Source organism: Gadus chalcogrammus, chromosome 5 (assembly GCF_026213295.1).
Source record: "Gadus chalcogrammus isolate NIFS_2021 chromosome 5, NIFS_Gcha_1.0, whole genome shotgun sequence".
NCBI lineage: Eukaryota > Metazoa > Chordata > Actinopteri > Gadiformes > Gadidae > Gadus > Gadus chalcogrammus.
The window spans coordinates 12,046,369-12,069,101 of record NC_079416.1 but is presented as its reverse complement, the minus strand read 5'-3'; the positions used below and the strand labels follow the sequence as shown (position 1 = coordinate 12,069,101).

General features: G+C 47.1%; 2 protein-coding genes across 3 annotated transcripts; both read right to left on the bottom strand.

Annotated features, from left to right (window-relative positions):
- Window positions 1–1,834: 1,834 nt before the first annotated feature.
- Window positions 1,835–7,429, bottom strand: vsx2 (visual system homeobox 2). The gene is made up of 5 exons (XM_056589723.1): window positions 7,015–7,429; window positions 6,381–6,465; window positions 5,767–5,890; window positions 3,355–3,535; window positions 1,835–2,217 (listed from the first exon to the last, which is right to left on the bottom strand). Exons 1-5 carry the CDS (start codon window positions 7,427–7,429, stop codon window positions 1,835–1,837), a joined length of 1,188 nt encoding a protein of 395 aa, XP_056445698.1.
- A 4,125-nt stretch (window positions 7,430–11,554) lies between these two features.
- lin52 (lin-52 DREAM MuvB core complex component) lies at window positions 11,555–22,710 on the bottom strand. 2 transcript variants are annotated; one of them, XM_056590770.1, is made up of 6 exons: window positions 22,605–22,710; window positions 21,571–21,645; window positions 21,447–21,484; window positions 21,249–21,315; window positions 21,016–21,099; window positions 11,555–11,980 (listed from the first exon to the last, which is right to left on the bottom strand). In XM_056590770.1, the coding sequence occupies exons 1-6, from the start codon at window positions 22,636–22,638 to the stop codon at window positions 11,925–11,927; spliced, it is 354 nt and encodes a 117-aa protein (XP_056446745.1). In that variant the 5' UTR covers window positions 22,639–22,710; the 3' UTR covers window positions 11,555–11,924. The 2 variants fall into 2 exon arrangements, with proteins under 2 accessions (XP_056446745.1, XP_056446744.1); XM_056590769.1 differs by lacking the exon at window positions 22,605–22,710 and adding an exon at window positions 21,928–22,578.
- Between the last annotated feature and the right edge of the window lie 23 nt (window positions 22,711–22,733).

Sequence of the window (22,733 nt, the reverse complement as noted above, 5' to 3'; positions counted from 1 at the left end):
CTATTATTGAACCAACCAGCAAATTGCAGTGTGTTTTTATATTTCATGAATCAAATATCATTTTAAAGGGTTTAATTGCTTTGTATAGCACTTGCTGAAATGAAAACAACAGGAGAACCTCACCGATGATGAAACTCTCCATCGTCCTTTTTTGTTCTTCGTGTATACTTTTTTAATCGACGCAAATCTCATCATGTGGCACTCATGTGACCCTGTGACCTTTGGTAATAATAAGTGAGCTGTGATGATAGTGCCTCTCACTAATTAGACGAGTACTCCTCGAGAAGAGGAGTGCACCAATCAATGATATTCCCACCGCGCAGCGCTCCAACATTTGTATTACCGCTCACGCTCAACTTCATTCCCAAGTAATCTTTAATTACTGTGTGTACTTTTCCCCGTCAACAGTATTAATTAGCAACCTTTTCGCCATCCTCTGACATAATGGGTCCAATCAGAGATGCGTTCGGATTCAGAAGACATGCGCCGGGCATACTGATAAAAGTCTTCCCCCTCCGGTGCCCTTGGAGAATGCTCCGTGTTTAATTGGAATCTAATCTGATGGCAGGAGTCATTAGTGAGGAGGCTACTGGTGGGGTGAGTTGTAGCGTCTCATGTGGGTAACGTGGCTTGTGTCGCCATGAGGTCAATACTTTGATAGGAAGTTTGAACATGAAGTAGGCCTAGGGCTAAGCGCAATGCAGATTTAACAACCCATAAAGCTGATAAACTGCGACTAAGAGGTTTGAAAAGCGGGTGATCCAGCTCTAAGTGTAGCTTATGGTAGCAAGCCATTATATTGGTTTAGGCTGAAGCCTTTGCACTCTTCGGTCGAAAAGCATCTTAATGTAGCCTTGGTTTAAAGGAGCCCAATGTGTATGACACCAAAGTGGGGAAGCTTCTTACCATCATAGACAACATGGCTTTCAGTTTCACAACAAAGTAGGTGGGCCCTACTGCAGCACTACAGCCAGGGCCAGGCCAGGTCCTGTGAGGCACTCTAGTGATGAACAGGTGAGATTTAGCTTGGTAAATGGAGCTTCTCTGCCCAGAAACCCAACCACGCCTATACTACTCAGGAGATTATAATTCATGGATGGGTTCTGGTCAATTGGGTTGATGGGACAAAGAGCTAATCCACAAAAAAAACGGTCAACACAAGGGTACATTTGAAAAACAAAAGCCGATACCAATTTAATGCTTGGGTTTCACTTTGCTTTATACATTTCCGGAGTCAAAACACAAACTTCTAGACTACAACAAAATGTAATTCAATATTTACGTTATTATTTTATTTCCATATGTACACAGCAATATCGGACAGATTTACCATCATTCTCTCAAAAGAGTCTTGTCGGATGTTTGTCATTATATTCTTAATGTCACCTTTATACCAAAGATATATTTTAAGAGCTGTACAAGCAATTCCGTCAACACAGACCAAAATGAGATGATAGAATGTGGACCGACCATCCTCCGTCGTCTGGTATAACAAACATGAACTGAAACCACATTTTTCTCGTGATAAGCACAGCTGTGGATATATACACACGCACGACCAGCCGCGCCCAACACTAGAGTCGGTGGACTCTAAGCAACACGACTCGTCAAAAGTCGTCAACAAAAACAAGAAAAAAAAAAAGTGCACTGTTCTTTCACAAGAAAACCCCACGTTGTGCTAAAGGACGCCCTGCGGTGATGCCGTTCGCCTCAGTGATCTAGAACGGGGGTCAGAGGACCTAGCCGTGGTCCTCACACCTGTGGAGAGCAGTCCGGTCCTTCAGCACCCCCCCCCCCCCCCCCCCCCCCCCCCCCCCCGGCCCCCTTCCAATCTCTAGGGACCTTGGGTGTCCTTCGCTGGGCTCAAAGGGTCTCTGGGGCTCTCCTCGGGGGCGGGGGCCGGCCTCTCGTCCTGGCCCTCCGGTGGTGCCCTGTCGCAGGAGGCCGACCCCAGCACCTTGGCGCTGTGCTCCTGGGCCTTGGCCCTGAGTGCGGCGATGCTGTTCTCTCTCAGCTCCTCCTTGGAGATGGGGGAGCGCTCGCTCTCCGGGGGGCGCTTGTCCTCGCCGTCGCTGCCGTCGGCCCGCTGAGCCAGAGCCATGGCGGCGGCGGCGGCGGGGGTGGTGGGGATTGGGGTGAGGGCGGGTTGCTGGGGGTGGTCCGGTTTGAGGCCCGACGGCGGGGGCACCACGGCCTCCATGGACTTCTTGTGCATCCCTGCAAAGAATTGCGGGTATTCAGATTTAGAATAGCGTCGGCAGAGCGGAAAGCCGTCTTGGACTGCAAATAAGCAAACAAAAAAGATGGCTCCGCTTTAGAACAGGGATTTAAGGCTGAGTTTAAGGACAGCAGGGGGAAGTGTTTGTGTGTACACCCCAGCTCGATCCCTCCGCTCAACTACCTCAGCTGGACGTCTGGTACCGCCATTGCTAAGAGCAAGCAAAGGTTGATCAGTAAAGTCACAACTTTTCTCTGTTTTGGGACCTCAGTGGTGGAACGAGCTCCCTGCCGATGTCAGGATCGCAGAGTCGCTCACCAGCTTCCGCAAAAGACTCAAAACTCACCTGTTCAGAGTTCACCTCGACCCTGCATAGCTACCCAACCCCTTCCGGCCACCATTGTATGTTGTACATCCTGGCCCTTAATGTACGCACTTATTGTACGCACTTAATCTACATTGCGCTTATTCATAGTACTTAATTGTGTAGCATCTGCAGTAGCTGATATCACTGCTGTACGCGGGGAATGGGTTAGCCCAGCGATTGTAAGTACTTGCACTTAGTTCTATGAATATCTTTACTGTACCGACAGCGATATATTGTTTCACTTCTTATGACAAATGTACTTATTTTAAGTTGCTTTGGATAAGCGTATGCTAAATGCCCTAAATGTAAATCTAAATGTAAATGGGATGCACCGGTACCCAGGTTGAGGTGTTGGTTTCAGGTTAAACTGGCTATCCTTTTCAAAGTGATAAATAAAAGTGTGTTTCAATATGATGTTTAATGTACTTAATTTTGTTGTCATGACACGACCAGTGTTGAACTGCACCGTTAGATGAACGGTAGGGATTTCGGCAGATTCATAAAAGTGGGCAGACTAGGAAAAAGTAGCAGGGAGCAGAGAACTGGTTTGGTCATGGGCACGGTTGCAGCCTAGGAAGAGCGAGATGCTGAGGATGTCAGAACTCGGAGGGGGGGGGGGGGGGGGGGGGATCTGGACCCAGCACTCATAAACGCATGAAACATACATTAACGTCAAAATAACAATAACTTAAAACCAAACCGAGTCGGCCATGAACAGAGCAAACTACTGGAGCCCAGAGACACACGCTGAGCAGAACTGCGGCCTCACCGAGCAGCCAGGGGGCGCAGGACTCCATGACGCCGTCCTTGGCCGACTTGAGGATGGACTCGGGGAGGGGGATGGAGTGGCGGACCATGGCACCGTACAGGCCGTACTCCGCCATGACGCTGCTGCGGCCCCAGCACTTCTCCCGCTTCCTCCACTTGGCCCGGCGGTTCTGGAACCACACCTGGGGACCGGGGGGTGGAAGGGTGGAGGTGGGGGGGGTACACGTTAGAGGAAGGGTTCTAAGGTAGACCATTGCCATCGCTATGACGACAACAGGTGTAACCAGGACCGTAGCCAGGGTTTGAAAATAGTGAGGTTGGGGGGGAAGGGGTCCGATCGATTTGACAACAGTTGCTACCGTAGAGGTCTGGCGGGGGGGGGGATGAAGAAGGTCACTCCCCTGGAAGGACCAAGGTTCACAGCTAGACCAACGCCACTGCTATGACAACAGGTGGAAGCTACAAGGCTTAGGAACTGCAAAGCGTGAAAACGAAAACTTTGGTGTCTTCTTCAAGAGACCGGGGCAGGTTTTTGAGTCCACTGTATCTGCTCTATGTGGGAGGGGAGGTCTTTAAGGTAACGAGGTAGCGTCTGTCCGCTGTGGAGGAGCTGAGAGGGCCGATAGAGACGGAGGGAAGCTCCACTCAGTCACAGCCACCCCACGGCTGAGCAGAGTGCAGCGATCTGTCAGCTCAGAGAGAGGCCAAATTGATTTCATAGCACAACACAGTGCTCCTAAATAGTCTACTTAGCCACCTCTGATGGCTTTGTGAAGAGTGGAGATGAGAGGAGACAGCAGGATGGAGGGGGGGGGAAGGGGGGGGGGGGGGTAGCTGGAAGAATCTAGAAGGGGGGGTCGATGGGGTGGGGGGGTTATTAAATTGAAAATGATCAAAAGAGCTTTTTTTTCCAAGTGGTTTTCTGGTTATTCTGATGATAACCATCATTTCATACAGAATACTTTTCATGAGAAATTGCTTCTCGGGCCCTCAAAGGAAGCGTGCGTGGATCCGCGGGAAGAAGAAGCGACCCGAGGGCACGACGAGGCTGATTGAAAAATAAGTTAATTTCAGGCCCAATCGATGGCGGGCAGGCGGGCAAATATCACGGGAAATTAAAGCGGCGGGACTCAGGGGAGCGGCGCTATTGACCCGTGCTAATAAATTCAATGTAGTTATTTCATTTGAACTCCCTGCATCTCCAGCCAGCCCTCCCCCCCCCCCCCCCCCCACACACACACACACACACACACACGTGGCACACTGCTCCCCGTCTGATTTAACTAATTACTCTCAATGAGAAAATTGGGTGTTAATTTTATTTAGAATTGAAATAGGCTGTCACCTTATTTATTTATTTATTTATTCCATTATTATTTATTCGCGTCTAGGAGCCGTAATGAGAAGGAAAATTAAAAGGCGCAATGAGGGGCCAGATGGATAGCGCAGGTCACGACGCAATCTTCTTCCAGCCTTTGATCGCGTGATTAGGTCGTTAGTGCGCTTCCGCGGGAACAAATTGTTTCACATCCAACCGCCTGATGAGAGATGATCTGCTCTGGCGGGGACGCTGCTGGTGGAGGAGGTGGTGGAGGGGGAAATGGAGGAGGACGCTGCTCGTGGAGGAGGAGGAGGAGGAGGAGGAGGAAGAGGAGGAGGAGGGGGAGGAGGAGGAGGGGGATGGGGAGGAGGGGGAGGAGGAGGAGGAGGACGCTGCTGGTGGAGGAGGACGAGGAGGAGGAGGGAGGGGCATCTTTGTTCCGACAGGAGAGGAGCGTCGCTGATCGATTTACGGTGGGGCCCCTGGCCTGGCCCTCATACATTAGCAGGCTGTGGGCTATCGAGTGTGTGAGTGGGCGCCCTGTCTTCTGCTGACAGCAGACCGTGTTTTCTAGTGGAGCCTTGAGAGACTCACTGCACACGTCCACTCCTACAGTTTCATTTTTATTCGGAATCCCTATTTGGATATGGAGAATAAAATGATGTTGAGTCTCTTGGGTGAAATAAACAAATAAATAAATGAAGGGTAATATGACTACACGAAGCCCCCGCTTCATGGAATTTCCCCACCCTTTTTACTATCAAATAATGGAAGAACCTTTCCCAGTAAAAGAAATGAACAGATGATTCTGCTGCGAGTGAACAGAACCATTAAGTGTTCTGAAGAACTGTTAATAAGCCTTTTTTTTCTCCACGTAGGAAACCTCAAAGAGACAATAATCTGAAGACAGTTCAAAACAGCAGCATAATGGTGAAACTAAACGTGCAGAACGCAGTTATGACCCAAATACCAAACACTGAATAAACCAAAAACCGAGCTGTGGTTTGTATCTTTAAATCGAAATATAACAGAGCCATCTTCACAGCAGTCCTTCACAGTAGATGATATTTATTCATGGTCTGGGGTTCCTACCTGTATCCTGTCCTCAGGGAGCTCTGTCTTCATGGCCAGCATCTCCCGGGCGTAAACATCAGGGTAGTGGGCTTCATTGAAGGCCTTCTCCAGCTCCTCCAGCTGGTACGAGGTGAATATGGTCCTGGTGAGTGAGAAGGATTATCAGAGGGATAAATTACAACGAAATGACAACTAATAATGTGATGTTCATTTATAAATAATCGAGCATTATTGATACAATAATATTTTAAAGATCGGCATGTCTTCTTTGATCAAATAATTAATCCCATTCGTTAGGCTATAGGATATTAGGTATATGCTAATAGGCTTATAATAGTTAAAGGCATTTGTTAAGCATAATAACAACAATAAGGACACTAAACTAGGCTGAGAGCCTCGTAGAAAAGCGATTCTTTAAACGGAACGCAGCTTGAAGCCTCAGAAAAACTATTTAGGCGAATATAAACCTCCAATCAACAACATTAATACTCATCAATATTTCGATAGAATATCGACCAATCATTGCAATAGCCTATAGGGCAATCATGAACTGATACAAACATGGAAATAGAATAAATATTTGTTAACAGACTAGCAGATTAATAAACAGGATTAAATAATATAATGCTGACCGGTGCCGTCTTTTCTTGCGTTTCTTGCTCTGATTTATGGAAGACTTGGAGATCTTTCGTTCATTGGAAGAGAAATCCTCCGAATCTGGTCGAACAACAGCGAACACAACAAGAGGTTAATATTATAGCCTGCTATTAAATTATTTAGACTTAATTCCGATAGCTTTTCTTTTTATTCACAGATAAGCAGAATCACATTTAAAATTACACGCTTAATGAGGGAAATTGCTTGTAATTGTAATTATTAGCCTAATAATGTAGCTATATGTCTACAATATTTATGATATATAAATATTAGAAAAGGACAACATAAAACTGGACTGATGTGACCTAGGCCTGTTCAGGTTCACCAACACGAAACAATGATAATCACTAATAGGCCTTCACTAACCTTAATTCAATTAAATCATAGGGTACAATTATAAAAAATCAACAATAATATTAACAATAATATAGCCTCATAATAATCATACATTCTTTATTATTTGTAGATATAATTGTATATATTTCTCCTTTATATGCCCTGTAAATAACGGAAGTAACCACAGGCTAATATAAATAGCTCCATACAGGCTTTGTGTTCAGAATCCAGAGGTTTGAACAGACGAGAGACTGAAAAGACGTGTGGGTTTACCTGAGCTGGCAGTGGACTGGCCCACGTCCAGCCGTCCCAGTGATCTATGGTGGGGTTGCAGGTGAACGTTTTGTGCGTCCGACAGCACTTCCAGAAACGCAGGCTGGCTGTAGAAGGACGGGATCCCGCCGGGCCCGAGTAGTCCCATCCCGACGCCCACGGCGGCCGGGCCCAGCATGGACCGAGCAGCCAGCAGATGCGCACCGGGCGGCAGAGCCTGCAGCGGGCTAACGGGGGGCACGGAGGGCTCCTTATTCAGCCCCAGTATCTCATGGATCCCGAAGCCCGTGCATTTCGGAGGGTGCGTGGCGGTGCTCTTCAACAGATGCCCGTTCACGGCTCCTCCGTTTCCGCCCAGTGACATTTTGGATGGGTTGAAAGTTTCCGACAGCAAGGCGCCTTGCTTCCCCGTCATTTAGTCTCTGTGTTTGGGTGATATTTGCCCGTTTCGTGTGGATGGTAGTCCCCAGTGCATGATCCACTGTGCAACGCGGCACTAAAGCTTTTAGAAAACGGTCCTTTTATCCAACAGGTCCATCCCGAAAGGAGTGAGGACTCAGCAGCCAATCAGCTGCAAGGAAGCTGTTGAGGATTCCTGTGGATCATGGATGCGTTTATACGCCCTCTCGGATCTGGAGCTGGTTCCTCCACAACATAAACCACACGGACCAGGGCGCACAGAGAGGAATACGACACCACAACAAGCTATAGTCTACGTTTGTTGAGCATTTTAAGATGAAGAACTAGCGAACATTTTGATGCCACAAAATCCAAGGTAGCGAAAGATTATTTTGCATGAAGATAATCAACAACAACAAAAAATCTTTTCAGCTTCCAGAAATAAACAAGCATGATTTTTCTAATTAACAGATCAATGGAGACCTATGGTGTCGAATGTTTCACACACATAGACGGGCTGTTGTTTCCAGATGCTGAGCAGAAGCATCACACGCGCCATCAAAGGGCCGTCGGAGCGACAGCTGGACGCGAAGATATAATCCCACCACAGCAGATTAAATCACACCGTTTCCTCAGAGAAATTAAAACCCTAATATGGGCCAGTGCTTGATCTAAAAATAGAGAAACGGGGGATTTTTCAGCAACATCATAACACAAACCCCGATCGGGCCTCTTATTGACGGCTGGATGGGCCGGCAGCTAATTTATGTCCGAAATAATTGGATTGACAATATGATGGGGAATAAATCTTAATTGGCCTCTTGGACTAAATTTATTATGTGTAAGTCAAGTTTACCTATTAATTTTACTCCGTTTTTGCATTCTGAAACTTTTATTTAATTTTGTGTTGGGTCAAGCGAGGAAATCGTGTCCTAATTGCCAATTTCATAATAGTTTTTTTTTATAAAACATCGAAAGCGATTGCATTTTTTTTGTGGTGTTTCGTTCAATCAGGGGTTTAGGTTGGAGGGCGGCCGGCATAGAGACATAAACCATATCTCTCAACTCTCTCACCATATGAAGCCCACGTCTGTTCTCTAAATCGAGCGAGCAGCTGTCACTCAACGGAGAAAGGACAATTTTAGAGCAGAATTCGAAGTAAATTAAATCTAGAAGCCCTATAAGGCCTGCTATATGAAATCATTTTAAATGATCTAGAATGATCGTGAATAAAACGGATTAATGATTGCCTGTTGCTGTCTGCTTTCCGGCCTATTTGAATGTGTAAGGCCTCATTAATAGCTGACCATCTTAACATCACAGACTTCTTTAATATTCAAGCTGAGGCATCGCCAGTTATCAATTCCGACCCGTTGTTGCTGCTCCTACAAATGACGAAGTCTTCCGAATATTCACGACGAAGAGGAAGAGAAACGAGCGCCCTTATACAGCCGAAGCCATGTCAGAAAGAGAGAATTAAGGAATCAAGTCTCTGATTAAGAGGGATCAATCATTACAGTGAACCAGTTGAAACTAATTAAGGCCAATTAGTTAAGAAAAAAAATGCATTAATGAAGAAATCAATGTTGTTAGAATATGCTAATGACACATCAGCCTACTGGGATCAAAGCATTTATTCATACCGGACGTGACGGAGTGCAGATGACCTGTCAATTACAGAGGTGACCGCGCGCGCACTTCATTAACGCTATTGTTGCAATCATTATTTTCTGTTTGCTTGTTTGTTGCAACACTCTTCGCCTTTCCGTGCACATTTTAATGATGCATCTTCTCCCCGTATTAAAATGCAAGCTTCCTGATTTGCATGCAAAAGACAGGAAGCCCAATAAGGGCCCTAGATTAAGGGAAGGTTTAGTTCAGTCATTCATGTGGATTGGGTTTCCCAATCAAAGACCTGCAGGATCTGACGGCTGCAGATTAAACAGCAAACAGCTGTTGGACATTTTTGGTTTACTTCCTCCGAATATCCCCGTGTATTACCCCATGTAACATTATAGGCATCATGGGCAGAAAAAAGCTCTCTACTTCTTTTAAATCGCACTCTTTGTCATAAATCGAAATGCTAGCCTGCATATTGTGAATATTAAAACATAATTTAAACACATTTTTAAAAACGAAAACGCTGGTCATATATCACGCATATTGTGACCAATCATTGACAATATAACCAGTGACCATATACGTAGAACCAGTGTCCATACAACCAAATAAGCATAGAACCAGCGAACGTAGAAGCATATAACTAGTGACCATAGAGGCATAGAACCAGTGACCAGCATAGAACCAGTGGCCATAGAAGCATAGCGCATTCCTGCAGGGGGTCATAAAGGATAACGGCAACAAACAAACCACGCCCCCTTCAATGAACGTCGCGGGTTCTCCTTTGGTCCTGATTGGATAATGTTGACGGCTATGGGTGGTAATGAATATGTTAGGAACTTTCACTTTCCTGGAAGGTCAGGCGGGATAATAGGCTCTCGGTTAACGAGAAACACAACTACACATTAACCCCCCCCCCCCTGCATAATCCTATATGCTTCAGCTCACACAGTCCTGATGATAACGAGTTACCCTGTCCTCCCCGTACCGCCGGTGATTTTTACTTTTGCCTTGTTTTTTTTGGCTTTCAGACCGGACATTGGGGGGGGGCACTGGATGATTCAGCACTGAGCCGAGCATCGCATCCTCCCTCCCGCCTGGAGGGCAACGTGATGACGGCACACATCTTCAGCCGAATCAGGGGGAAAACACAAAGCACAGCTCGAAGCTCTGCCAAGGAGGTGATGCTCCACCATCACCATCGCTCCCCACCCCCCGAATCCACCTCTCATCCAGCCACCTGGTTCAATCCCGAGTTTGCAAGCTGTAGTTTTCTCGTGGCTCTTCCACTGTGTCGTGTTTGGAAGCTGCACATCGGCATTGCTTAATTAGGCGTGCGGTTGATTAATTAGCGCTAATTGACAGCTAATTTAAAGCTTTAGGGCGCATTCGATTGAGCTTACCCACACAGTGAGGTTAGATCAGCAAACGCACATTTCTTTTAGATAGAAGACCCCGCCCCCACCACACACGCGCCCGCACACATGCGCATACGCTTCAAGGGGAACAACCTGTTCCTTGGATAATCTATTTGGGAGTGCCGGGGGCCATGGGATTGGAGGCAGGCAGCAGTGCGCTCCGCTGCACCATATTGAGGATGTCAGGTCACTTAGTGTGTCAAGGCTCTGCTGCGGCTGATCAATGCTCCACAGTCGATATCAACACGTGTCCGATGGTGAACCTAATCGCCGTCTTATCGGGTGGCCCGGCTGAATCATGACAGGTTAAAGGTCACCTTCAAATCCTGTGTTAAGTGTTATTCACACCCTGCCACTGAAAGCCACCAACACTTTATAATAACTCACAAAGAAGGTGGGCATTTTCTGTACCGTCACGTTCACATGCCGGCACATCACTGTTGATCCTACATAAAGGCTGACGATCCCTACTTTAATTCTAATAATCCAAATTGCTGCGCGGTAGGCCTAAGCAGGGGCTGTTCGAGAGTGGCTGGAGCCGGGGGGAGCCGGGGGGGGCCGGGGCGCCCCGTGTCCGTGTGAATGGGGCTGAGCTGGGCACGAGGAGGGGCTTATTACTTGTCCGGGCACCAGCGTTGCTGGTGGAGAGTGAGTGGCCAGAGACCCTGTAACATCTCCAACAGAAAACAGTCAGAGGCATTGTCTTACCTAATTATGACCCGTGGAGGCCTGTTTGTTTCCCGTTCGCCATGCCTGTCTGGTTCCCTTCTCTGCATGGGCGCCAGCACCCGAAAACCTGGAAGGGTGCTAATTAGAAAAGAAACGGCCCTAGTAATTATGTCAACTCTTGTTAACGACCATGACCATAAGCAATATTATTTTTACGTAATGTTTTGTGTCGGGAACCCGATTTGCAATGCTCGTTAAATGTGGGGAAATAAGAGGGGGAGTGTGGGGGCACCCCGCATGGCCCAAGATGGAGGACAGCTGCACACTGTGGAATGGCGGTGGCAAGTTACAGCCCTGAATAAATGCCAAGCACTCTCAGAACTGTTTCGCTGGATGTAGTTTCAATCTCGTTCAGTGTGGCTGAAAACGGCATTCAAAAAGTAAACACAAACGAAGATTCTGTTCATTGTCAAACTTTATTATACAACATTTCAGCAATCTCAAAATTCTAAACCAAGTTTTTTAAAATAGAAATATGAATAAATAGGGAACGTACATCCGGGGATTGGGAAAGTGTAATGCAAATATTCAAGTCCGCTGCATTGATGATAAGTAGAGGAAAAATATCCCAACGAAAGTGAGCTCCCCTGGAGGAAATGTTGCTGCCCCCCAGTGGTTGGGGGTGATTCCAACTGTTTGGGGGCGTTGTTGTTTGTCTCAGTCTCCTAGAGGAACCGAATCAGGACCGCCTTCCTCCAACCTGTCTCAGTTATCGTTGATGACATTAAACCATTGGTCCAATCGTTACTTCTTCGGCCTCTCAAGGATGTTGAGGAACTTCCCTCTGGTCATTTCCCTGGCTAGAGAGAAAAGAGAAACAAGGTTAGTCTACCTTAGAAGTAACCCTGGAAGACGCTCCACTTTAAACAAGATGGATGAACATAGGTTCAATACCAAAACATGGCTTTAATTAATCCTTCCCTTCAAGTATAGAAGGCTAAAGACTTGTAGTTTATTAGTGTTTGAGATAGCAAACTAAAGGTCAGCGTAAGCTATTTAGGCGGTCATTAATCAGTAGTACACATTTTAATAGTTACACTTCATGTCTATTCATTGTGCCTATGAAATTGAAACAACTGAAGCGATATATAAACAAATAATTTGTATAAATATTCGCAATTTAGAGTCTTGTTTATGAAAACCCTCTAACAAAATGGCCCATAATGGTCGATTATGAGTTTCTATGCTTTTGTAACAAGAGGAAATAGGATGGCAAAATGAACAGAAACTGCAAAAGTATCCGCAAAACACAAAAGAAAATAAGACAAAAGACAATGCACAACAAATCATGTGATATCTACAAGACTGCAAATTAACTGAATAGTGTTCTGAGATTGACAGCCCGTTTTCAACATTGGCCTATATACTGTAGTCGTGTTTTCTGCTGAAAACTATTTCTCCTTTGGTATGACTAGCCTGGGAAACCAGGCTAGTCGAAAGCAAATCATATGAGAACAGGCCCCTTTTTGTGGATATGGATGAATTCCGACACTACACAAATACGTGATTGGGTTCCGATATGGGAAGAGGAACTGTTAGAGTGATTGAAAAGGTGCTGTAAAAGGCATCAGCAGCAATTCTTTAGCAATGCAAAGCATGTATTTAATTTCTGTGCAGCGTCAAAGCAGGAGGTAATTTCGACAAACATCTGTTCATTTTGGACATGGAAAACAAAATAAGACACACACCGTCTACCAAAGTAAATGGCTTGGTGATCGCGGTGTGTGCACTGACATACGACTACACAGCCATTGTATGCGTGTTTGTGTGTGCATGTGTGTGCTTGCATGTGTGCATGTATTCAAGTTACAATACATCCTGTACAAAGATACGATTAAACATTTGGGCCCCCTCCCAAACCCACTCAATGTCCCTTAGGGGAAAATGGGATATTACACAAGAAACGGAGACCTTCATATCATATCATCGTGACATGAATACACTGTATACAATTTGAAAACCGCAAACACTTCATCATAATTGCTGGTGTTTAAGTGGGATTTAGCTAAATAGCTATGAGGGGTCTCTCCGGTGTCTCTATGAGCCCTGGAGGGGAAGCATCCACGCGGAGATGCTGCTTTGTTCACCAGAAACCCATCAACGGTGTAAGTAGCTTCAAACAGGAAACAATCTCATCTAAAACCAAAACAAGCCCATTCCAGTGACACCAGAATAGCTTGAATTTGGTCCAACACTGAAGAACGCAGGACAATATTGGACAACTGAGTCAAAGCATAGAGCCTTGCGTACAGACAGTTGGTATGCGGCCTTCAAGGAGAAGGTGATCAGGACCAGAGCAGAGTGGAACACCCAGGAGCTGATGAGCTGCTGGTGGGTGAGAAGACCCCCCTCTCCCCCCACCACGGGCGGCTAATGAAAAAGCTGGGGCGATAAGTCATTTAGATGAGTTACCAGGTGGGGAAGGATAATGGTGGTGTCTGGGCGTGGGGATGGGGGACGGGGGGGTACGGGGCAAACGGGGACGGACCACGCCACCTTGAGGTGTCCATCATCAGGTTAAACATGATGCTAATTGGAATAGGATGGATTCATTCTGCGCCGCGCTGTCTCTTCAAATAACCCCAAACAAACCCCCGGCAGACAGACAGGAGAGCTCGGTTTACAGTGGGGCCAGTGGAATCAGGTGGGGCCAAGCCATTAAATTGGGCTGACCCCGGAGACTAGGAGTGAGCTGATGTCATCTTCCGATAAGGGGAGGAGGCGTGCAGGAGGAGAAAGTGCCGGCGTTCCCTCCCAGGCGTCTCCGCGCACCTCCTCCCATCTTCTCTGATGAGGCCAAACTGTTAAAAAGCAGGGAATCAGCCATGGCCGTGCCAGCCCCCCATCCCCCCACAGCGGGCCCCCCGGAGACCCCTCACACCACATAGCCGCTCATTAATTAGAGTTGAGTTCAGGCGGGCCCGGCTCAGGCAGAAACTCATACCATTTATTTGATCCGGTTAAAGACCCCATCAAACGGAAATCAGCACTCAATTTATGATGTGCAGCTCGCCTCTGATCAAAAATAAAAAAAAGGTGCTCATCTCGTAGGATAGACCTTTGGACGTTCAGTGTTCAAGTAGGGGAGCGCTAATAAAATATTCAATAGAGAATTGCTGCTGGATCAACCTGGAAATGGGCTGGGCGAATAACATTCATACAACTATGAATTCTGTTTAATAAGCCATCGTTTATACGGGAGATATTCTGAGACAACGTAACGTTTTGGAGGACGGCCGTTTCCAAAAGTCATCGAGCAGAGGTTTGGTTTTTAGTAGTAGGATTCTTTCATTTCAATGGATGTAAATGGTTGGGGTTGTTTTGTAAAGAACCTGGTTTTAGGAGACGAGAACATAGAGACGGTGGACCGTGTCTACTAAGTAGACACCTGACAACTCTGGGTTGATGACCAGACCGTTTTTTTTTATTTATTTTTTCCCCCATATGGTCATATATCAAACCCCTTAAAAGACATTGGATTTTCTGAATTGCAAATCATGTATCAACAGTAATTTATTTTTCATTTATACTTTTTGAAGGGAACAGCCTTTTTTTTGGTTTTGTTGTTAGTTTGTTTCTGAGATAATCTGCACAAAGCAGTGGTTTGAAGCAAATTTATAAAAAATAGAAACAGGATACCAGGAAGCAAGATAGCAAAAGGATACCAAGAACCCAGATAGAACAGGGAACCAGGGTAGAACCACGGCACCAGGAATCAAGATAGAACCAGGTCGGAACCAAGATAGAACCAGGAATCAAGATAGAACCAGGAATCAAGATAGAAGCAGGGCACCAGGAACCAAGATAGCACCAGGACACCAGGAGCCAAGTTAAAACCAGGACACCGGAACCCAAGATATGACCAAGATACCAGAACCCAAGATAGCACCACAAAACTCTCCTTACATTAACTTGTCTCTCTCACACACACACGCAAACACACACACTTTGTCAAAGGCCGGGTGAGATCAATAGTGATTAGGGGGACGAGGAGATTTGTTTAGTTGATTAGAAAGGTCAATTACTAATTTTGCACTAAGTTAATCAGCAACTTGTTACAGCTGCCATCCATACCAAATGACACCTTATGGATTCTGGGGGCTGGCGACTTCTCCTCCTGTTGATTTGTTCTGCTCGAATTGTCATTTAGTGCCCCACTATTCTGACATTTTACCAGAGCCAGGCGTGTCAACATTAGACAAACAAATACGAGAAAAATCATTGGAGGGCGCTAAAACAAAGCGGCCCGTCAATTAATAATATTAACCTCTTATACGCATTGACGCATTCCTGTGCTTTCTGCATGCTTACTTTTTCCATTCTTTCATGAGATAAGAGTTGGAAATGAACAGATGCAGAGCTAGGTCATGGTCTGGATGGAACGGGCCAGGAGGCTAATGGTATGCTATAGTATGAGAGCTTATGTTGTCTGGGGGCCCGTGGTGTCTGAGGCCAGTAATCCTCTCCCTGTAGATCTGGGTCTGGGTCCCAGGTACCTACAATACCCCACTGCGGATTGACCTATATCCGGCAGGAACCCATACACACACAAACACTAAATATAGCCCAGTGTTTTTGCCAGCCCTGTATAAAACCCAGAGGCAGCAGGGAGCTGCTGGCTGATGAGTCACTAATGTTGTTGATGTGCAATGCCCCACGGTCAGAAAGGACCAGTCTCATTTTGTGCAAATCCCATGAGGCCTGCATGCATATGCATGGAGGAAACGCGTCTGTGTAACATCTTACTCTCCTCTCGTTGGCCGTGAGTGATCTGGGTGTCATGTCACCGCCCACTCTCCCCCATACAAACCCCCCCCCCCCCCCCCCCCCCCCTCCACACACACTTGGATTCCCACGTGAATATCACGAGTAATCATCACTAAAGCCCCCCCCCCCCCCCCCCCCCGACCTCCAGAGACAGATGACCACCTGGGTTAACTGGAGTCTTGGACCCCAGCCCTGCTTGCACCAATTCACTTTCATTAAGAGTCCGGGGGACTTATCTGACCCCGCTGCCCATCGCAGAGGGCCACTCGGGCTATTACGGCCTGTAAGCTTTATTTAATGGATTTAACATCCACTCCCCCCCCTCCACCCCCGCTGGGGAAGGATAGGGAGACCTGACACACAGCCACACACACATGGTTGACACAGAAACAATCTCACTCACACACACACACACACACACACACACACACACACACACACACACACACACACACACACACACACACACACACACACACACACACACACACCCCTCCTCCGTTTTCAGACACTACCGCCTTCTGCAACACATACACCTGACGCTCATGTTTGTGTTCAAAATTCAATTACCCACTTATTGATACTTCACAGGGATATTTAAGATGCAGACACGAGCTGTGATTTCCCAGGGGAGCCACTGGTTCCTCTTTATGTCCCAACTGATAGGGGCCCTCCCCCTCTCTCTCCCCCTCCCCCCTTCCACCCGCTGCAATGCATCCTTGCCTGGCTGACGCTCTCTCTCACACACACACCCACACACACACACACACACACACACACACACACACATGTACGCATGCACGCACACACGGGCACAAACAAACACATCTGCACCTCTCCGCCCCTGCCCCAGCCTATATGGCTGTTCAAGAGGTGTCCTTATTAATAGGCAATCAGTCAAAATTCATTCATTAAAAAGCCTAAAAGGTTTTACACCCGCGCTATGATTAGCTGGGAAAGAAAATCCAATGAATTCCTAATGCCTTTATGGAAATGAGGTGTCATTTCCGATCTGATCAGGGAGGTGTCAGGCAGGCGGAGCTGAGCAAGGTGTGTGTGTGTGTGGGTCTGTGTGTAGGCGCCGCCTGCAGCCTCGCCTTTCTCTCTCTCCTCTACAAGGCGGTGACACTGATTCTGCCCCAGATAGGGATGGACGCCAGCAGCTACAGCCTGCTGTGTTGTCCGTGAAGCTTCTGTTGCAATACAATTGAAACCACCCTCTATACAACCACACTGATTTGAACCCCCTGTTATCAAGGTCCAAACTAAAAGGAGGACGCGTGCAGTGCAACGCAAACAGGTAGCATTTGGACCAGACTTTCCTCCGTTTCACATGCCCTGCGTTTGAGGGGTGCCTGCGTGGACCGTCCGTTGTTGACCTCTCGTCTCCAATCAAAACACCAGCTACTACGTCCTGCATCCTTTACGTCAAGCCTGTGATTTACACACACAAGCGTTCCTCCATCACTTTCCCCTCACACCCACTTCAGGTACCACCTTCAGAGAGACGGGGAGAGAGAGAGAGAGAGAGAGAGAGAGAGAGAGAGAGAGAGAGAGAGAGAGAGAGAGAGAGAGAGAGAGACGCCCCGACCGACGCCACCGCTCATCCATCTCCCCCATCAGCCCTTAAAGAAGCTGCGAAGGGGACAGCGGGGAAGGTGGAGTTTTGAGGTAGAGGAAGAGGCGATGGGGAAGGTTATCCATGAGGGGGGGGGGGGTCGGTGTGGTAGATCCCCCTCACCCCTCTACCTCTCCCTGCTCCTCATTCAGCGGGCTGTCAGTGCAGGTACTTCATAACCACCCGCCCCGCGGTCAGCCCGCCCTGATGGATTGATGGAGGCACATTAGCACCAGTGGAGCTCACTGAATGCAATCATATTCAGCAGCGCGCGTGCTCCCTAATAGGCCTGTGATTGATCCTGGGGCGGGGCGCTGTATGCGGGATGGGGAGGATGAGGCGGTGCACGCGGGCCCATTAGGAGCTGTCGGGGTAGCCGGGTGACCTTCAGTTTCACCTTGGGAGGAGAGGCGCCATCGATACCTGCTATCAGTGGGGATGACTGAGGGGCTGCTCTGAGTGGCTGGGCCAGAGACAACAGGTTGGCCCCGTACAGGAAGGATTTACTGCGTCCAGCTGTGGTGTGTGGAGCTGCCACTGCCAGGGGGGTAAGGCAGTGTCGTAACACTGCCTTCCACTACACAGGCCTTTCATCACGTAGGTCCTGTACACTGCACTGGGCTAGGTTGGTATACGGGGACTTTGTTTCATGCTTTGGAACAACCACAGGGGTCTGTGATTAATGGGGTATGTTAGGGAAAGTCTTGATGTATATTTGTGTTGTGCCTTTTCTTCGCGTGTCAATTCTTCTTCAATAAACTCAAAATCAAAAGTCTCCATTTTAATTATATTTTCTTGACTGAAGTGAAGCGGGAGTTTGCGAAACTTGTACAGGATTTACATCGCCACGATTAATAAAGGAGCCTGTGTGCTTACGAGGTGATGGACGCGCTGTCAAGCCCTGCCGTTCGACCATTCAGCAGATGTCCCAAGGTGAAACCGATCCACGGCGAATGGTATTCAAGACAGGTTTATGATGGACGCTGCTTGCAGCCAATTACAACGTCCCGTCTCCCGGTGTACACCTGAAAGCCTTGGGACCGGCTCCTCCTTTGTGGAACAAGCATCTTGTGGCTGGTGTGCGTTGCCCCATCGCTCACAGGTGTTGAGAGAAGCCCAGCAGCCTTGAGTCCACAAGTGTGACAGAGCGGCGGTGCTCGCTCTGCGGTGTGTTTGCGGTGTTAACAGCGGCCCCTCTGCCTGAGGCCTGGTGCCGGGCTCCCGGGGGAACACTCAGCTTTCAATTACCTCCAATAACAGCGCTTATCAGGAGCCCTGCTTCTCCCTGGGGGATCAGGGGGGGCCTGATGCCCACACTCAGTGGCCCACGACAGGGGCATTCATCACGGGGCGGGGCAGCAGCTGGGGCCCGGGGAAGAGGCACGCGTCGGGGGGGAGGGTGTGAGGGCCTTTGGGACAGGACAGCAGCAGCGCCACATGTCCTAAATCGTGGCGGGTGTGTGAAGTGGGTTGGTAATGGGGAAGCGCTCCCTGGAGATTAAGGATGCATCCGATTTAACTAACACACCCTCAGGGGTGCGTGTGTGTGTGTGTGTGTGTGTGTGTGTGTGTGTGTGTGTGTGTGTGTGTGTGTGTGTGTGTGTGTGTGTGTGTGTGTGTAAAGTCGTCCACACAAAAGAGCCTGCGTCAGCAGCACCCACATGGATGGCAGGACTCATTACATATAATTTCTTTAGCTAGTTTGACTTTTCTTCATTCATTCTCCACCATTGAATCGGTCCACGACTCCTTGAGGGTGAGAGTAGAGGGCAGGGGGCAGGGGGCAGGGGGCAGGCCTGCGGGGCCGGGATGGGACTGTTTACACGGGCTGATTGTGCCGGGCTCCCATTAAGCGGCACTATCTTTAATGGCCCGCGCGTGGAAGGAGGAGGGGCAGTAAATCCTGCCCCGGCCCGGGCCCCTCTGCGCCGCTGCTCCCCGGCGCCGACTCGTTTACGGCCGGGGGGAAACTGAGGAGCGCACAAACGTGATGAAAAAGTAGCTGAGATTTACAAGGCCGCCCCAGACAGGCGGGAAAAGGAGAAAATTAAACCGGAGAGCATTAAACAGGCACCCATTACGAGGGGGACGCTTGGAGACCAATAATAACCGGCATTGCGTGCCGTCAGCCCGGCCTACGCGACATGATTGCAAAAAAGCCTGCATTCCTCCCCGAGTGACAGCTAACGTCTTAATGGCGCCGGGTGACTCGGTGCTCAGGGCTTGTTGCCACCAGAGAGACCAGACCAAGAAGCTTTAATCAAATCTAAATAAGTCATTAGGTGAAGACCGGGAGAGACTCCTGTTAGTGAGACAATTGGTCTATTTGGGTTGTTATATAATGGAAAACTGGTCAATCATGCATCTTCTGTAAGATCTGTCGACTCAGACAGGTAACTGTCAGTCAGACCGGGAACATGATATTAAATCGAGTGTAATAAACTAATATAGGATTTGGTTACTCCTAAATTACATCTACATTATTGCACCGCTCATATCTCTGCATTAAACAACTCTATTAAATAGATGATACAACTACCCTGCCCCATCATTTGATGGCTGCCTTGAATAATTACATAAACTTTTGATTCATGCATCGGTCCTTTTTTGTAATTAATTTACAAATATAATGACAAATTATATTTGGCCTAATCCGCCTATGAAATAGCCTGCTATAATCATCCTACCTTTCTAAATTTTTTGAAATTGCTAGGGCTAATCGCAAAGTAAACTGTACAGTGTGTGGCTCCCTGGTCACCTGTTCACCGTCTTTAACCAGATCAAGATGAACACGCATTGAAGTACACAAGAAGAGTGTATTGCGGAAGATACATGCTAGGGCACGTCATGTTAAGACCTTCTCGTTACTTCTGCAAACTTTTAACTGTAAATGTTGTGTTTATTCTAGAGAACGTCAAAGATAAACAGTAAGATCGCCAGAGTTTTCCTTTTTTAGATGTGTTTTTCATTGCTGAACTAGTAGACACATTTTCTCTTTTAAGAGCACTTAGCTTCATCTCTCTAATCCACACTCTCCGCATGGATTAGGACAATGGAGGCACCAGGCAGTGGATTAAATGTGAGATTTTGCGTTTGGCCCCTTGCTGCCATGCTTCCGTCACTACTTTGAAAAGACTGCCCTAGATACATGTCATCACAACATGCTGAGTGGAAGTCTATTCTTGGACTGTGTTTTGAGCAAATACCAAGCAATCCTTTCGTTATGGCACCACGCAAAATCATACTATTTCACAGGTAGTTTTCAGGTGAACATATGTAAGTCACCTTGTCAGAGGTGTGGAGATGTTATTCTAACATGAGAGTTTGCAGTTAAATAACGTTGTGATGGTGCATATTGTGCAAGTGGCACCACCTAGTGTTCAATTGAAGCACTGTCTATTGGCCCATTACAATACAGTCCTGGTGTGTTATGTTTTGGTGTTTACTTACACTCCTCTAGGCCCAGCTGATAGGCGAGGTTCTGTAGCCCTTTCACTTTTTCCATGAGGTTTGCGGTGGTGAGACTACCCAGCTCTACAAGTAAATAACCAGACAGGACAAAAGTTTTGCCAAAATAAACCACAGAAAACAGTCAACTAAAAGTAGGTTAACCGACTACATTTTCCTTTTTTAAACCGTTTTTCAATGGCTATTTGCTGTTTTTAATGCATACATGCGCGTACCTTTTAACATGTCAATGTCGTCATTCTCCAGCTCCGCCATCCACTTAGGGGGAGAGTCAGTGATGGGCTGCAAGGGGAGAGAAGAGCCTCAGTACACGTGCCGACGCATCCTCTGAACATATGACACAACATATGCTAACATTCCTTGGCAATCTCAATCAGGTAAAAATTAAGTAGGTACCAAGCTAGTAAACGTACATTTTTACAAGATGCGGCGAATTCTGCAACTCCGGGCACTGCAAAATGAAGCATAGAGTCAGTCTTCAGCAGAGCTCCGGACAAAATAAGTGGTTTAAAAAGCAGCACAGCGGGTTCAACTCACACTGCTCTGGCCAGAGGTCTGGTGAGGCTCGGTCCAGCTTCTCAAAGCTCAGCAGAGACGACTCAAAGTCATCACCTGATGGGGGAAATTTCATCAACATCATTTCTACAGATGCTTTCAAGTAGCAGATAATGTATGATTTGCAGACTTCTATGCAAAACAACTGAATTAAATTAGTTTTGTTTCTCAACCACATTTCATTAAGAAATGAGAAGAAAGAAAACAGCTGAAATGCTCCGACCTAAAAATGACATAGATTTATGTTTTACATAGATAAGTAACTGTGTGTCTCAGCAGGGCATGGAGGAAGTTCCCTTATCCCTGCTACTTCATAAGACCTCAATAAAAATGACTTACAATGGATCACATTCATGCTTATATCCTTCCTGTTGAGCTTTGACATATAATCTTTTGCTCCACTTCAACCTAACAACATAAGGCTTCGTGTTGGCAAAAACATCCTGACACCACACCATAATATATCAGATTTCATTAACATTCCAGACACCAAAGTGTGTACTGCCTTCACTGAAATGAGCCTGCTCGACACAACACGGGGATTTAGTGTGTGGGGCACATCATTTAAGGTAAGGCCAGCTCCCTCGACATAAGGAGGTCCTCTTTAAGAGAGGAACAGAGGAACATAAAAGACAAGCTGTGTTCAATGTTTTCTTCCTTAGAGGAACAAAACAGACAAGCTTCACTTAAAGTGAACCTTCTTATGTCGAAGGAGCTGGCCATAACTGAAATGATGAGACGTGAACGTTAGCAGCGTATGCATACGACACAGAGGACCTCTGTCTCGTCTCCATAAACTGGGAAACGTCAACGTTACACAAAAACACTGGCTGGTGTAGGCTTTAGCCAACGTAAAAAACAACCCTACGGTGCTAAATTATTCCAGTAACCTCCCTCGTTTATCACCCCACACTGAGTAGTTAAGTAGTTGTGAAATTCGACAACATATTGTCACCACAAAAGGGTCAAAATGTAAATTTATACACAACATCGCAGGGTAAGGAATTAGAATTTACCTCCATTTGGCGACGCCATCTTCACTACTAACATGTGACATATTCCAACCAATAGCAGCAGCCTTCCCGGTCATTCACGTGTAGCGTAGTCATTTGAATAGTTGGCGCTAGATGGCAGACATGTGTCTC

Coding starts and splice junctions, on each gene's coding strand:
- lin52 (XM_056590769.1), bottom strand. CDS start 21,973: ATGTCAAAGCTCAACAGGAAGGATATAAGCATGAATGTGATCCATT. Junction 21,316..21,446: donor TCGCCGCATCTTGTAAAAAT/GTACGTTTACTA, acceptor CTCCCCTTGCAG/CCCATCACTGACTCTCCCCC. Junction 11,981..21,015: donor TCAGCTGGGCCTAGAGGAGT/GTAAGTAAACAC, acceptor TTTTCTCTCTAG/CCAGGGAAATGACCAGAGGG.
- vsx2 (XM_056589723.1), bottom strand. CDS start 7,429: ATGACGGGGAAGCAAGGCGCCTTGCTGTCGGAAACTTTCAACCCATCC. Junction 6,466..7,014: donor CCAGTCCACTGCCAGCTCAG/GTAAACCCACAC, acceptor TTGTTCGACCAG/ATTCGGAGGATTTCTCTTCC. Junction 5,891..6,380: donor CGCAAGAAAAGACGGCACCG/GTCAGCATTATA, acceptor CTCACTCACCAG/GACCATATTCACCTCGTACC.